General features: G+C 37.4%; 1 protein-coding gene across 1 annotated transcript in view; it reads left to right on the top strand.

Moving 5' to 3' along the window:
* Positions 1-15432, top strand: part of CIR1 (corepressor interacting with RBPJ, CIR1) — a 44478-nt gene that overhangs the window by 11878 nt on the left and 17168 nt on the right. Inside the window, exons 3-7 of the mRNA XM_045480243.1 lie at positions 809-882; positions 1473-1483; positions 1573-1637; positions 2220-2268; positions 3417-3534. Of these exons, the coding sequence (XP_045336199.1) occupies positions 809-882; positions 1473-1483; positions 1573-1637; positions 2220-2268; positions 3417-3534 (317 nt within the window). The remainder of the gene's footprint in view (positions 1-808; positions 883-1472; positions 1484-1572; positions 1638-2219; positions 2269-3416; positions 3535-15432) is intronic.

Raw genomic sequence — 15432 nt, 5'->3', positions numbered from 1 at the left:
TTTCAAATATAAGAGGAAATTCTATTCACTCTTTAGCTTTCATCTTTATTATCAGTACTTTACTTGGATCTTATGAATCAAAACTTTAATTCAACCAGCCCTTCAATTTATTGCCGAGCTTAAAAAAAAAAAATCATAGCGTTATCTCTCTAAACAGAACCTAAACTGAGAACTTTCAGTGTTAAAACAGAACTAAAAAGAAAATGATTTTTGAGGTGCCGCAGACATTGATTCCATCATAGTAATTAACCTGTTGTAGAATATCTCTAAACTATATTCTCTTCTTTGGCCTCATCAAAGAATGTGATTCTCCTATTGACTTTGACTTTTATTACAAGCATTAATTGGATTTGACTTTTAAAGAAATTCCAGAGAGACTCATTTTTCCAAAACTGTTTGATCCCTCACAATTAAGAAAAAATGTTGGCACTATTTAACTTAATTCCAAATTTGTGCTGGCATATAGGATTTCAAAGCTGTCATTATTTCCATAGCATTTCAAAGTTTAAGAAAAGCATGTGAGAGTGACCATGGCATTTTTCCCCTTTTCTTCTGGGAGGACGAGGATCTCTCAGGTAACGAGAAAGTCTCAGAACTTAAAGCCAGTTACTAAAGGGGCAGCACTGTTTGAATTTCCATTCATGTATTTCAGATGTTATCTAATCAGTGAAATAAAGTTTTGGAACTTTCTCCCTAACAAAAATATTTTCTATTAATTCCTTTAGGGATTTTGGAGATGGGGAACAGTTATTCGGTAATTTTTTTCCTCCTACATAAAATTGTTAACTTTATTTCTTATTTCATTTAGGTTGCTTATGGGAGATGAGCGTGTAAAGAATGGCCTTAATTTCATGTATGAGGCCCCACCAGGAGCTAAAAAAGGTACTTGCCTCATTTGCTTTTTTTTTTTTTTTAACATCCTTGATGTGTTTGCAGCTAAAGATAGAACTGCTATCACAGATATTTTTTAAAAGTTGCTCTTCATTTTTTAAAATGGCTGTTATTCTGTAAAGATAATTTTTAAATACTGTAATCAATACAATTGAATAAATACTAAAAATATTTGTCTAGTAATATTTCATGATGACTTTTTTTAAATGACTTGATCTTTGAAGAGGAAAAAAGTCAATATCAACAGAAGTGCGTTTCTTCTTTTATAATTTGTGTATATATCTTTAGTCCTTACTGATATGAATAGAAAGCATAATATTCTGTCAGTGAAAAATATAAAAGCTTAAAAATTAGGAATTAATGTGCTTATTACAGGCTGTCTCATTCAATATTGTATTTATCCTTTAGTGATTTGAATTTTATCATGTGAAAGAAGGAAAAAAAGTCAAACCAATAAATTCTTACAAGTTATAATTAAATGCTATGACATCATAATATAGTATAGTGTGGATAGCCAACTTGAATGTTGAAGTTTTTAACTTGACCTTTTTTTTTCACCCATATTTTGATATGCAATCAAGAAAACAAAGAGGTAAGGTACTATTTTCTGTGTTTAGATTTACTTGCAATAGATTGTAATTTAATGGAAAAGTTGAAAGACTTCCTAATGAATGTTTTTAGAAAGAAGAAACAGAAGGAGAGACTGAATACAAATTTGAATGGCAGAAAGGAGCTCCAAGGGAAAAGTAAGAACCAGTTTTCTTCTAAGATAAAATATATTATCACCAGCTTTATCTAATATCCCATCTTATGTTGCCTTCTCGTTCACTAGAGAAGGCAACTAACGTGACAGTGTATTTTATGTGATTTGTCTTATACAATTTATTTGATCATAGACTTTTTTTTTAAGTTTATTTATTTATTTTGAGAGAGAGAGAGAGAGAGAGAGAGAGCAAGCGTGCACTTGTGGGGGAGGGGCAGAGAGCAAAAGGGAGAGAGAGAGAATCCCAAGCGGGCTCCCCCATGATGCAGAGCTCAGATCCATGAACTGCGAGATCATGACCTGAGCCACGGTCAGACGCTTAACTGACTGAGCCACCTAGGTGCCCCTTGATCATAGACTTTAATTTAAATAGTTTTTCATTTTTTTAATCACAAATCATCAAACTGGACACTTAATATGAAGTGATGTCTGGAAATACTAAGTAGATTTCATAGTTCTGTGTTATACATTTTATGTTTTTAGAACTAGGAAACTATTTTCAGAATAACTGCTGTTTATTAAATTGTTCTTAATATTGTGTTTGTACATTTTCTCTACTTAATAGATATGCCAAAGATGACATGAACATCAGAGATCAGCCCTTTGGTATTCAGGCAAGTGACCCATATTTTACTCTATAAGAATAATTTCTACTTAATAAATACTTCTTTATTGTTGTCCAAAAGGTATTTAAGCTGAGAAAGGGCTCTGTTGTTTTGATTTATATCAGACAGTAAAAGGACTTAGAGGAGAAAACATTAAGTGTAGTAGGTTGATAAAAGATAGGAATCAGGAATTTCATGTCTATGTAGATTCCCTGTATGTATGTCTATTAAATTTGATTTTCTCCTGTTTAAAAAAAAAAAAAAGGTAGGAATCAAAGTTTTGTACTGAGAGTTGTAATGATAAGGGTCTCTTCAGTTTTCAGGAATTTAGAGAATTATCTCAAGATCAAGAAAAGGTGTAAAACTATTTTTTTAGAACCCATAGTATCACCAGAGGGCCACATTCTTGTTAGAAAAAACATTTTTTGGAGTCCTGCCTTCCTTATTCATTTACATATTGTCTGTGGCTGCTTTCCTGCTACATTGGCAGAGTTGAGTAATTGCAACAGATACCTCTGGCCCATAAAGACTTACATACTTAATATCTGGTCCTTCATAGAAGAAGTTTGCCAAACCCTGGTTAGGAAACTGAAACTTTAAAGATTAACTTATTTATTTTTTAAATGTTTATTTATTTTTTAGAGACAGAGGGAGATAGAGCGTGAGTGGGGGAGGGTCAGAAAGAGAGGGAGACACAGAATCCGAAGCAGGCTCCAGGCTCTGAGCTGTCAGCACAGAGCCCGACGTGGGGTTTGAACCCATGGACCATGAGATCGTGACCTGAGCCAAAGTTGGACACTTAACCAACCGAGCTACCCAGGTGCCCCAAAGATTAACCTTTTTAAATTAGAGAATTTAAGTTTAAGCCATGACGTAATTCCTTTTTGATATTTTACCATTTCTCTTTGGATCACATTGTTTTGTTACCACCAAGTAACAGTCAAAAAGAGATAGTATTCAGTTTAGCTTTTAGGCAGAATTTACAAAAGGTTTTAGTATTTATGTTAAATTACCAAAATAGTTATGGAATCTCTTTCCCTGGAAATCTTTTAAAAATGAAAAGTAATTTACCTTAAACTCTGCCAAGGAGTAGGGATTTGAACATTGCTTAGAGTCTCAGTATTTTAATAACTAAAATAATGTTCACTATTTCTCAGGTTCGAAATGTGAGGTGCATTAAATGTCACAAATGGGGACATGTCAACACAGATCGAGAATGTCCTTTGTTTGGTCTTTCTGGAATAAATGCAAGTTCAGTTCCCACTGATGGCTCAGGTATGCACTAGAGATGATTTATTTGTTTTATAATTTGTATCAAGGACAAACAGCATTTTTCTTTAATATTTCTGGATATTGTTTTCCTTTGGTTGGTTGGTTTGTTTGTTTGTTTTGACAAAGATATGTACCCAAAATATGATGGTCAGTGGGAAGCTCATATATTTTAAATTTTATTTATTTATTTTTTTTAACGTTTATTTATTTTTGAGACAGAGAGAGAGCATGAATGGGGGAGGGTCAGAGAGAGAGGAAGACACAGAATCTGAAACAGGCTCCAGGCTCTGAGCAGTCAGCACAGAGCCTGACGCGGGGCTTGAACTCACGGACCGTGAGATCATGACCTGAGCCGAAGTTGGACGCTTAACCGACTGAGCCACCCAGGTACCCCTAAATTTTAAATGCTTTGTGTTAGAATTTAATTTAATTTTTCTACCCAAGGGCCCTATAAACTTGATATTAAAGGTAAAATACTGGGGCAGGGGTACCTGGATGGCTCAGTCACTTGAGCATCAACTTTGGCTCAGGTCATGATCTCATGGTTGGTGAGTTCAAGGCCTGAGTCCGGCTCTCTGCTATCAGCACAGAGCCTGCTTTGGATCCTCTCCCTCTCTCTCTGCACCTTCCCCTCTTGTGCTCTCTCTCTCTCAAAAATAGAATAAACATTATTTTAAAAAAAAGGTATTAAGCATAGTTCATCAGGTTAGTAACCTAAAAATAGAAGGAAGAAATGGTTCTTTCTCATATTCATGTTTCCCTGAATTGTAAATGTAGGCTGATGAAAAGACTCAGCAATTGCCTCATTTAGTTCACAGGTAAAATCAAAACTGAATTTTAAAAGATGTTAAATATCAGGGATGCCTGGGTGGCTCAGTTGGTTAAGTACCCAACTTCAGCTCAGGTCATGATCCCACAGTGTGTGGGTTCGAGCCCCTCATCAGGCTCTGCACAAACAGTGCGGAGCCCGCTTGGCATTCTCTCTCTCTCTCCCCCTCTCTCTCTGCCCTTCCCCCACTTGTACTCTCTGTCTCTCTCAAATGAAGTTAAAAAAAAAAAAAGAGGGGCGCCTGGGTGGCTCAGTCGGTTAAGCGTCCAACTCTTGGTTTTGGCTCAGGTCATGATCTCATGGCTTGTTTTGTGTGTCTGTGCTGACAGTGCAGAGCCTGCTTGGGATTCTCTCTCTCCCTTTCTGCCCCTCCCCAGCTTGCTCTCTCTCAAAATAAATAAACTTAAAAATTAAAAAAAAAAAAAATCATTGTCAAGTTTGACACTGTTTCTCTATCTGTTTTTTTTTTTTTTTTTTTTTTTTTTTTTTTAGAGAGGGAAAGAGAGTACAAGCTGGGAAAGGGGCAGAGGGAGAGAGACAGAGGGATGCGGGGGAATCTTAAGTAGGCTCCATGCTCAGCATAGAGCCCAATGCAGGGCTCAATCCCATGACCCTGGGATCATGACCTGAGGCAAAATCAAGAATGGGACACTCAACCCACTGAGCCGCCCAGGAGCCCCCTGACACTGTTTCTTTAATGGTGTTATGGATGTTAGAATGGGGAGAAGAAGTACACAGATACAAATATTAAAATTGATTTTTTTTTTTTTTTAATCCTTACTCCTCTAAAAAAGATTAAGAAACCACATTTTAAGTAGAGGGAAACTATTTGCTCAGTGGTGAGAGAATGTTGGTAGAGACCTTGGTCTGGCAATCTCTGACGAAAGAATGTTCCACTGATGACACAGTGCAGGTACTCTTAAAATCCACATACTGATGTTCCTTCCTCACCTGCCCCCACTCAAATGGTGAAAGGAGAGCCCCCAAAATAAATAAACCCCTAAAGAACATGGGAGTACACTAGATCATATATGAGGAACCCATTGGCTTAAATATTTCTGACTATTAATTTTAGTAGTAATAGAAACCTGATGTTTATATCTGAAAGGTATATATGATTTCTGGAAGGGGTTGCATCTTGCTCACTTTTCCTTCACTCCAACCTTGTGGTGCCCTTACAACTGCATGACTTCCGTATCGGCTAGCGGCAGGCAGTGGTAGTAGCTGTCTTTGTTCCTCAGCCTAGTCTTACTTTGATCCTGCTTCTGAGAGAATGAGGATAGATTCCAGACTTAGCCTTTTATTTGGTAATCAACAGACTTGCTTTGATTCTTTTTTTTTTTTTTTTTAACTTTTTTTTGAGAGAGACAGTGTGTGAGTGGAAGAGGGGTGGGGGGAGAGAGAATCTTAAGCAGGTTCCACGTCCAGCTCAGAGCCGGACATGGGGCTCGATCTCACAACTTTGAGATCATGACCTGAGCTGAAATCAAGGGTTGGACGCTTAACCAACTGAACCACCCATGTACCCCTCGATTCTTTTTTTTTTGTTTTTTAAAGATTTATTTATTGAAGTAATCTCTACACCCAACATGGGGCTCAAACTCCCAATCCCAAGATCAAGAGTCACATGCTACCAGCTGAGCCAGCCAGGCACCCCTACTTTATCTTGATTCTATATGTTATTTAAAAATTTTTTTTTAATGTTTATTTATTTTTGAGAGAGAGAGACAGAATGGAAGTGGTGGAGGGGCAGAGAGAGAGAGAGACACACACACACACAGAATCCGAAGCAGGCTCCAGGCTCTGAGCTGTTAGCACTGATGCAGGCTCAAACCCACAAACTGAGACCATGACCTGAGCTGAAGTCGGACACTCAACCGACTGAGCCACCCAGGCGCCCCTGTCTTGATTCTATATTAGAAAGTCTATAACAACCGGAAGAACTTGTGCTATTTACTTAATCTATTTTTAAAAGTATTGGAAACAGTGAACTCACATATAATGAAGCTGGTTATTAGCTCATCTCCAGCCATGCATTTATATTCATAAACCTTGAAGTAATCATTCATTTTATACAAAATTTTTGCACCCCATTTGTGGTGCGGTTGTACTGTAGTACTATTCTGCAATCAAATGAACTTTTTCAAAATAAAGTGAACAAAGTAAAAAAAAAAATACTCTTATTTTTTGGTTCCTAACAAGTTTTAACATATATGTAACCCAACTTGTGATGTCTGCAAATTAGTGATTCTTTATCTGTGTCTAAATGAATTGAGCAGTAGAGTGGTAGAGGGTAGAAAGTATTAACTTTATTGAAATACTATAGTTAACATTCCTAGTATATAAAATGTCCTTTGAAGTCAATATGGTAAAGACGAACATACAAACGCAAAGGAGCAAAGGACAAAAGGAGGAATCCAAATGGCCATTAAACCTATGAGGACATTTTCAACAGCATTAGTAACCAAAGAAATGAAAACTAAAATAATATATTATCTTTTTTTACCTATTAAATTGGGCAAAGATTTAAAAGAATACATCTGGTGTTGGAGCAAGTGTGGTAAAATGAATTTTAATCCACTGTTGATAAATTGGAACACCATTTTTAAAGTCATTTGATGATAGGTATCAAAAGACTTAAAAACATGCATATCCTTTTACCTAGAAATTCAGCTTCCAAGAATTTATAATAAGAAAGTGGGGGCGCCTGGATGGTTCAGTCAGTTAAGTGTCCAGCTGAGGTCATGATCTCATGGTCCGTGGGTTCAAGCCCCGTGTCAGGCTCTGTGCTGACAGCTCAGAGCCTGGAGCCTGCTTCGGATTCTGTGTCTCCCTTGCTCTCTGCCCCTCGAGCTCTGCTTCTCTCTCTCAAAAATAAATAAACATTAAAAAAAATTGTTTTTATAATAAGAAAGTGATAAGGTAGATGCTCAAAGGTTTATGGTACTGAAATATCAGGAACAAACCTGAATGTCCATCCATAAGAGCTTGGTAAAATAAACTCACTCATTTATTCAGCAATCATTTATGGAGCACTTACTCTGTGCCAGGCATTTTTCTAGGGTCTAGAATACAATAATATCAAGACAGGAAATGTCTTTACTTTCATTACATTGAAATGACACAAAATAAACTGGTAAGAAAATACTGGGTATTTATAAGTTCTGTGATGAAAATTAAATTGGATACTGTGATGAGAGGTAAATGGTGAGTAATTTTGTATTAAGCAGTCAGGAATGGCCCCCTCTGAGGAACTGATGTTAAACTGAGACTTAAATGACAGGAAAGGTACAACCATGTAAAATCTGGGAGAAGAGCAGTTGGCATCGTACAAGGAATGGCCTTTTTTTTTTTTTTTCTAAGTTTATTTATTTTGAGAGAGAAACAGCATGTATGTGCACACAGCAGGTGCAGAGAGAGAGAATCCTAAGCAGGCTCTGTGCTGTGAGTGCAGAGCCCAATGCAGGGCTCAGTCTCACAAACTGTGAGATCATGACCTGAGCCAAAATCCAGAGTCCGGATGCTTAACTGACTGAGCAACCCAGGTGCCCCCAGAAGGAACGGCCTTCTAGAATTGGGAGCCATAGATTCTGAGAGGCAGTATGCATAGTGGTTAAGAGCACAGACTGTGGGACTGTGGGGCCTCCTAGATGCCTGATTTGGAACATCTGCTCTGCTACTTAGTAGGCCTGTATTTTCAAGCAAGCTACTTAACTGCTGTGTGTCTGCTAATGTCTATGAAATAGATATTCTCGCACCTACCTCATAAGGTGGTCATGAGAGCTAAACAAGTTAATGTGGAGTGCTTGCAATAGTGCCTGGCATATAATAAGCATTTCTTTTTTAAAATAAATTATGGTACATCCCCCCCAAATGGAATACCATATAGTCATAAGATATAAACAGGTGAATAGAGCTGTATGTCTTTGTTGACATATAAGGATATACTAAGGTATATCAAGTAAAAAAAGTTAAGAAGCAATATTGTTTAAAAGTATGTAGGGAAGGGGCGCCTGGGTGGCGCAGTCGGTTAAGCGTCCGACTTCAGCCAGGTCACGATCTCGCGCTCCGTGAGTTCGAGCCCCGCGTCAGGCTCTGGGCTGATGGCTCAGAGCCTGGAGCCCGTTTCCGATTCTGTGTCTCCCTCTCTCTCTGCCCCTCCCCCGTTCATGCTCTGTCTCTCTCTGTCCCAAAAATAAATAAACGTTGAAAAAAATTAAAAAAAAAAAAAAGAAAAAAAAAAAAAAAAGTATGTAGGGAAAAAAAAAGTATGTAAGGTTAAAAGATAAAACAACCAGGGTGCCTGGGTGGCTCAGTTGAGTGTCTGACTTTGGCTCAGGTCAGGATCTCATGGTTTGTGGGATCAAGCCCTGCATTGGGCTCTGCTGACAGTGTGGAGCCTGTTTGGGATTCTCTCTCTCTCCCCTTCCCCTGCTTGCTTGCTTGCTCTCTCTCTCTCAAAATAAATAAACTTTTAAAAAAAAAGTTAAAATGACCTTTTTGAATCAAGTTATTTTTGAAATCTGTCAAATTTTATTTATTTTTTTCAGTTTATCTATTTATTTCGAGAGAGAGAGAGAGAGCATGCCCAAACAGGGGAGAGGCAGAGAGAGGGAGGGAGAGAGAGAATCCCAAGCAGTCTCCTTGTTGTCAGTGCAGAGCCTGATCTGATGTAGGGCTCAGTCCCACGAACTGTGAGATCATGACCTCAGCCAAAATTAAGAGTTGGATGTTCAGCCAACTGAGCCACCCAGGCACCCCAAATCTATGAGATTTTAAATTTTTTTCAGTGTTTGTTTATTTTTGAGAGAGAGAGAGAGAGAGAGAGAGAGAAAACACAAGTGGGGGAGGGGCAGAGAGAGAGAATCCAAAGCAGGCTCCAGACTCTGAGCTGTCAGCACAGAGCCCGATACGGGGCTCAAACTCACGAGCTGTGAGATCATGACCTGAGCCGAAGTCAGAGGCCCAAACAACTGAGCCACCCAGGTGCCCCATAAATCTGTAAGATTTTAGAAGCTCTGCCTTTGATAGTGAAAGAATGGCGCACAGATTAAGTGCCCTATATGAAAATTAATTCTTAGAACTACTAAATTTCTTTTTTACTTTATGAGATAATTTTATTTGGCACTATGTATTTGACATCCCACATATCAGCCTTAAGTTTTATTTTTTGAACTTCTCTGTTCCAGCCTCATCAAAGATAAGGGTTCTACTCCTAGTTTACAATCTAATCATTGTATAAGAATCTATTTAATAGAGAGTAACTGAGTGTTAATAGGGGAGACAGGACTACAGTGACCTTTGAGGAGTTATTAAGATTGAAACAGTTAGAAAGATGGGCCAGAAAGAAAGACCAGAAGAAAAACAAGCATAGAAGATTTATCTTGGATGACCATGAATGAACAGAACCAGATTTCAATGACTCAACAAGTTTTGCCATTGGACACTGCAGCCATCTTTTCCCAAACTTGCCTGATGTAAAGGATCACTTGAGTATTTTGTTAAACGTATTGGTTCCCAAGGCCCTATTGAATCAGAGTACTGAGAGGATTCTGAGACTCTCACCCTAGAGGATGGTGATGATCTGAAAGTTTGGGAAAACAGGTTTAGGCAAAAATGATGCCATAGAGGGGCGCCTGGGTGGTGCAGTCGGTAGGGCGTCCGACTTCAGCTCAGGTCACGATCTCACGGTCTGTGAGTTCGAGCCCCGCGTCGGGCTCTGGGCTGATGGCTCAGAGCCTGCAGCCTGCTTCCGATTCTGTGTCTCCTTCTCTCTCTGCCCCTACCCCCTTCATGCTCTGTCTCTCTCTGTCTCAAAAATAAATAAACGTTAAAAAAATTTAAAAAAAAAAAAAAAAAAGAAAAAAAAAATGATGCCATAGAATATTCTGGGTGGGTGTGGTGTAGTGTGTGTGTGTGTGTGTGTGTGTGTGTGTGTGCGCGCGCGTGTGTTTGGAAAGGGAAAAGTACAGAGAAGGAAAAATGATAATGTGCTAAAAGCTTTTTTTTTTTTTTTAAGGGAAATATTCATTTCAGTATCATTTCTAATTTTTTCCTGTTGTAAACTAAATATCCAGTCCTAGAGGAATTGCCAAATTAATTGTTGATATATTTAGTGAATTAAGGATTACTAATTGAATCTACATTATGATTCTGGTAATATAAAGCTACATGCATATACATTAGGACTGGAAGGAAACATGGAAGACTGAAATAGTTAATAATTTGGTGAAATTACATGTGACTGTTTGTACTTTTATATTAAAATGTGAGATTAAAATTGGAAAAGAAAATGGGGCACCTGGGTGGCTCAATCGGTTGAGCGTCTGACTTTTGATTTTGGCTCAAGTCATGATCCCCGGGTCGTCGGGCTCTGCACTGTCAATGGGGAGCCTGCTTGGGATTCTCTCTCTCTCTTCCTCTGCTCCTCTTCCTTGCTTGTGCTCTTTCTTTCTCTCTCTAAAATAAAAAACTTTTTTAAAAATGGGAAAGAAACAAGATTTGGCTTTTCAAACATTGAATATCTCTTGTATTCTTGAGAAGGTTGATGTTTCCCTTTGTTCTCCTGTATTAAATTTATTTTCAGAATAGTTGGAACAGCTGAAAAAAGGAAAGAGTTACTGGTGTGTCGTAAAAAGCATATTCATGATGAGAAATAACTAGCAGACTGAATAAATTCTTTGCCTCTTTATAGAAAAAGGCATTAGGAAAATTTCCATTTCCAATTTTTCCTTTAAAACTGACAAATATAAGTGTGAGAACAAATACTGGTAAATACACAGGATATTTTTAATTTCTTAAATCCTGTATCTTACTCATCTGAGAATATCTCAACACACTGAACTCAATGATAAAATTATGGTAAAAATAGATCAGTAACTTTCACCATCTGTGATACCACAGAAGATGATGAAAGTTACTGATCTATTTCTGATGCACTGTCAAGGTTGAGAACTATCAGCTTCAGCTGTATGTAAGAACAATTGATATGATATGAAGATCTCTTAATGATACGGATGTTGTTTACAACATTTGGTCAAATTAAAAATGCAAATTGTAAAACAAAGTGGCTACATGGATTCCATTCATGTTTCTCTTGCTGTCGTTAGGTAGACATATAGACAGATACTTGTAGAAAAATGACTGGCAGGAGATAGACGAATATATTAACAGTGGTTATACATTTATAGTTTTTAAGTGAGTATTAGAAGAATTAAAAATTTTGTACATAAAAGTAAATTATTTAAAATTTTATTGCTCAGTTAATACGTTTGAAGTTTGACCTGCATTTAGCAGTGCCACTTAACTAATAGAAACTCTTAAAGGATTCTCAGAAACAAAATAAAAAACTCTAGTATATCAAATAGGAAAGCAAATAATAATGATGTTGTATCCTGAATTTGAATGCAGTGAAAAATAAACTGGCCAATTTCCTAATCCACTTGCTGATTCAAGCTAAAAACTTTTCATTTTAAAAAATCACCTATTGAATAATGTCTCACCAGTGAATAGAGATTATTTTTGCAATAATGCAATTTCAGTGGCTGTGGTTATCATGGGATAATCACACCCCTGGGGTACAGCCTTGTGCCTGTAATCTCCCAGGAGTGTAATTATTTCATGATAACCGCACCCCCCGGCGTTGCATTATTTCTATTATGAAATTCTAAGTTTAGTATATAAAGTAACTTACTTTGATCACTGGTAACTGCAAGGTGCTGTTAGAATGTTCCAGCTGTGAGGTTTACAGAGACCAGCCATAAGATTTACTTCTCCTTTACAAAGTTAAATTAGGCAATCAAAATGCTTCTTTTGGCTAAGCTGGTTTAGAATATCTTTTCTACCGATAAGATCATCTTAACTTTGTAAGTTTCCATGCACTCTGAAGTACATCAGAATTATATGTAAAACTTTCAAGCTTCAGTGGTGACTAAATGTTTATAAAGTATTTTTATATTACATTATAATTAGATGTACTGCCCACCTGCCTTCATGTGTACTCTTTGGCCCTTGTTCTTATCATTGACTCTTACCATCTGTCTCTTACATTTTTAGTGTATACTGATATTAAACATCAATTTTTTTTAAATCCACAAGGTGGGTTTTCAACAAAGCAAGTGAGGTGTTTTTGGTTTTGTTTTTGTTTGTTGCTTTCTTAATAGGTTTAATAGTTACATGTATCTGTATGCCTTTTACTTAATCATTTTGTTTCATTTCTTGTTTGTGCTTTTTCTTGATAGACTTTATTTTTTGAGAGTTTTAGGTTGAGAGCAAATTTGAGAGGAAAGTACAGAGTTTTCCCATAACAACCGACCCCCACAAATGCACAGCCTCTCCTATTATCAACATTCTCTACAAGAGTTGCACATTTGTTATAATTGATCAACCTACACTGACACGTCATTATCTCCCAGAATCCATTGTTTACATTATGGCTAACTCAGCATTGTACTTTTTCTGTAGGTTTGAACAAATGTATGATATGTATCCATATTATAGTATCGTACAGAGTAGTTTCACTGCCCCAGAAATTCTCTGTGCTCCCTCCTCTGTTCATACCTCCCTTCCCTCTAGCCTCTGACAACCACTGACCTTTTTACTATCTCCCTAGTTTTACCTTTTCCTGAAGATTATGTAGTTGGAATCTTACAGTGTGTAGCCTTTTCAGATCGGCTTCTTTCAGTTAGTAATATGCATTGTAGGTTCCTCCATGTCTTCTCATGACTCATTTAATAGTTCATTTCCATGTAGTGCTAAATAGTATTCCATTGTCTGGATGTACCACAGTTTATTGATCCATTTACTTACTGATGGACATCTTGGTTGCTTCCAAGTTTGGGCAGTTAGGAATAAAGCTGCTGTAAACATCTATGTGCTGATTTTTTGTGTGGTCATAAGTTTTCAACTCCTTTGGGTAAGTACCAAGGAGTGTATGGGTAAATACACTTGGGAAATACCAAGAGAGTGTGGTAAGAGTATATTTAGTTTTATAAGTAACTGACAAACTCTTCTAAAGTAGCTATACCATTTTACATTCCCATCAGCAATGAACAAAAGTTCCTGTTATCCATATCCTCGCCAGCATTTGGCATTGTCAGTGTCGTGACAATGTCTTTGTATATTTTGGTCCTTTACTAGATGTGTCTTTTGCAAATACTTTTTCCCAATCTGTTGCTTGCCTTTTCTTTCTTTCTTTCTTTCTTTCTTTCTTTCTTTCTTTCTTTCTTTCTTTCTTTCAAATGTTTTATTTATTTTTGAAGGAGAGAGAGACAGAATGTGAGTGGGGAGGGGCAGAGAGAAAGGGAGACACAGAATCTGAAGCAGGCTCCAGGCTCTGAGCTGTCAGCACAGAGCCCGACGTGGGGCTAGAACCTACGAATCGCGAAATCATGAGCTGAGCTGAAGTCAGACGCGTAACCGACTGAGCCACCCAGGCGCCCCTTCTTTTTCTTGATCAAGTATTTTTTCAGCAGCTTTATTGAGTTAACATTTGCATACCATACAGATCACCCCTTTAAAGTGTACAATTCAATGGCTTTGAATTTGCATATTCACAAAAGTTGTACCTCCATCACCACAGTTAGGTTGAAAACATTTTCATTACCCCAAAGGGACCCCTCAGCCCCTTACCCTCCAGCTCCTAGTCCCCCCAAGCCCTAGGCAGCCACTACTCCACTTTGTACTTTTTTTGTAGATTGCCTATTTTTGACATTTCATATAAATGAAGTCCTACAAAATGTAGTAAAGAAGGTAGATTTAACATCATTTTGTTTGCGTTTAAATTTCACACTTAGAGGCACCTAGGTGGCTCAGTTGGTTAAGTGTCTGCCTCTTGATTTCAGATCATGAGTCTCACAGTCATGATGAGTCTCAGGTCATGATCTCACAGTCGTGAGATTGAGCTGTGCTTGCACTCGCATGCTCTCCCTCAAAAATAAGTAAACAAACTAATTAGTTAATTTAATACTTAAAGAATTACAATTGCCTTTCTCCCCCCCAACCCCAAACACTTAACATCTAGTGTCCTCTTCCCACGGAGTCTAGGCATGTCACCTCCATACACATCAATTATACACAAAGTATTGTTAACCAGGGAAGCTCACCTAAGCCAGAGTTTTTATTAGGGTTTAATTATATGGTCATGATTGATCGACTCATTGACCATATAGTTGAACTCCTCTCTAGTTCCTCTCCCTTCTCCAGAGGTCAAGCTAATACCAGAGCCCCAACCCTCTACTCACATGGTTCATCCTTCTGGTGTGGCCAGCCCATCCTGACTCATCTCCTTAGCATAACCTGTCTACGTCACCTCAATAATGTAAACTATCAGATCCCATTGTAAATAACAGACACTCCTATCACTCAAGAAATTTCAAGGATATAGAGGCTCCTTCCCAGGAACTGGGGACAAAGTACAGCCAAGTTCTTTACTACACAGCAGTTGTATTTTTTTTTTTCATTTAGTTCAAAATATTTTAAAATTTCTGTTGAGACTTCTTTAGCACGTGTGTTATTTAGAACTGTATTGTTTAATCTCCAAATACTTTGGGATTTTCTGACTCTTCTTTATTATTTCTAGTTTAATTCCATTTTGGCCTGAGAGCATTGTTTGTATGATGTCTATTCTTTTACATTTGTTAAGGTGTGTTTTATAGCCCAGAATGTGGTCTCTCCTGGTGATGTTCCATATGAGCTTGAGAAGAATATATATTCTGCTGTTCAAAATACTTTATCCAATATATACAATACTTTGTACTATATTGGATAAAATACTGTATATATATCAACTAGATCCAGTTGATAATGCTATTTAATTCAACTATATCATGTTGATTTTCTTCTGTGGCTCTCTGGATCTGTTTCTGATATAGGGGCGTTGAAATCTCCAACTATAATAGTGGATTTGTCTATTTCTGAAAACATTTCTATCAGTTTTTGCCTCATATTTTGATGCTCTAATGTTAGATGCATACACATTAGGAATTGTTGTATCTCGCGGAGAATGAAACCCTTTTTCATTGTGTCATTGTCTCTTTATTGTTGATAAATTTCCTTGGTCTGAAACTTGCTTT

The sequence above is a fragment of the Leopardus geoffroyi genome, chromosome C1, assembly GCF_018350155.1.
Source record: "Leopardus geoffroyi isolate Oge1 chromosome C1, O.geoffroyi_Oge1_pat1.0, whole genome shotgun sequence".
Classification (NCBI taxonomy): domain Eukaryota; kingdom Metazoa; phylum Chordata; class Mammalia; order Carnivora; family Felidae; genus Leopardus; species Leopardus geoffroyi.
This window is presented reverse-complemented; position numbering and strand designations above follow the sequence as displayed.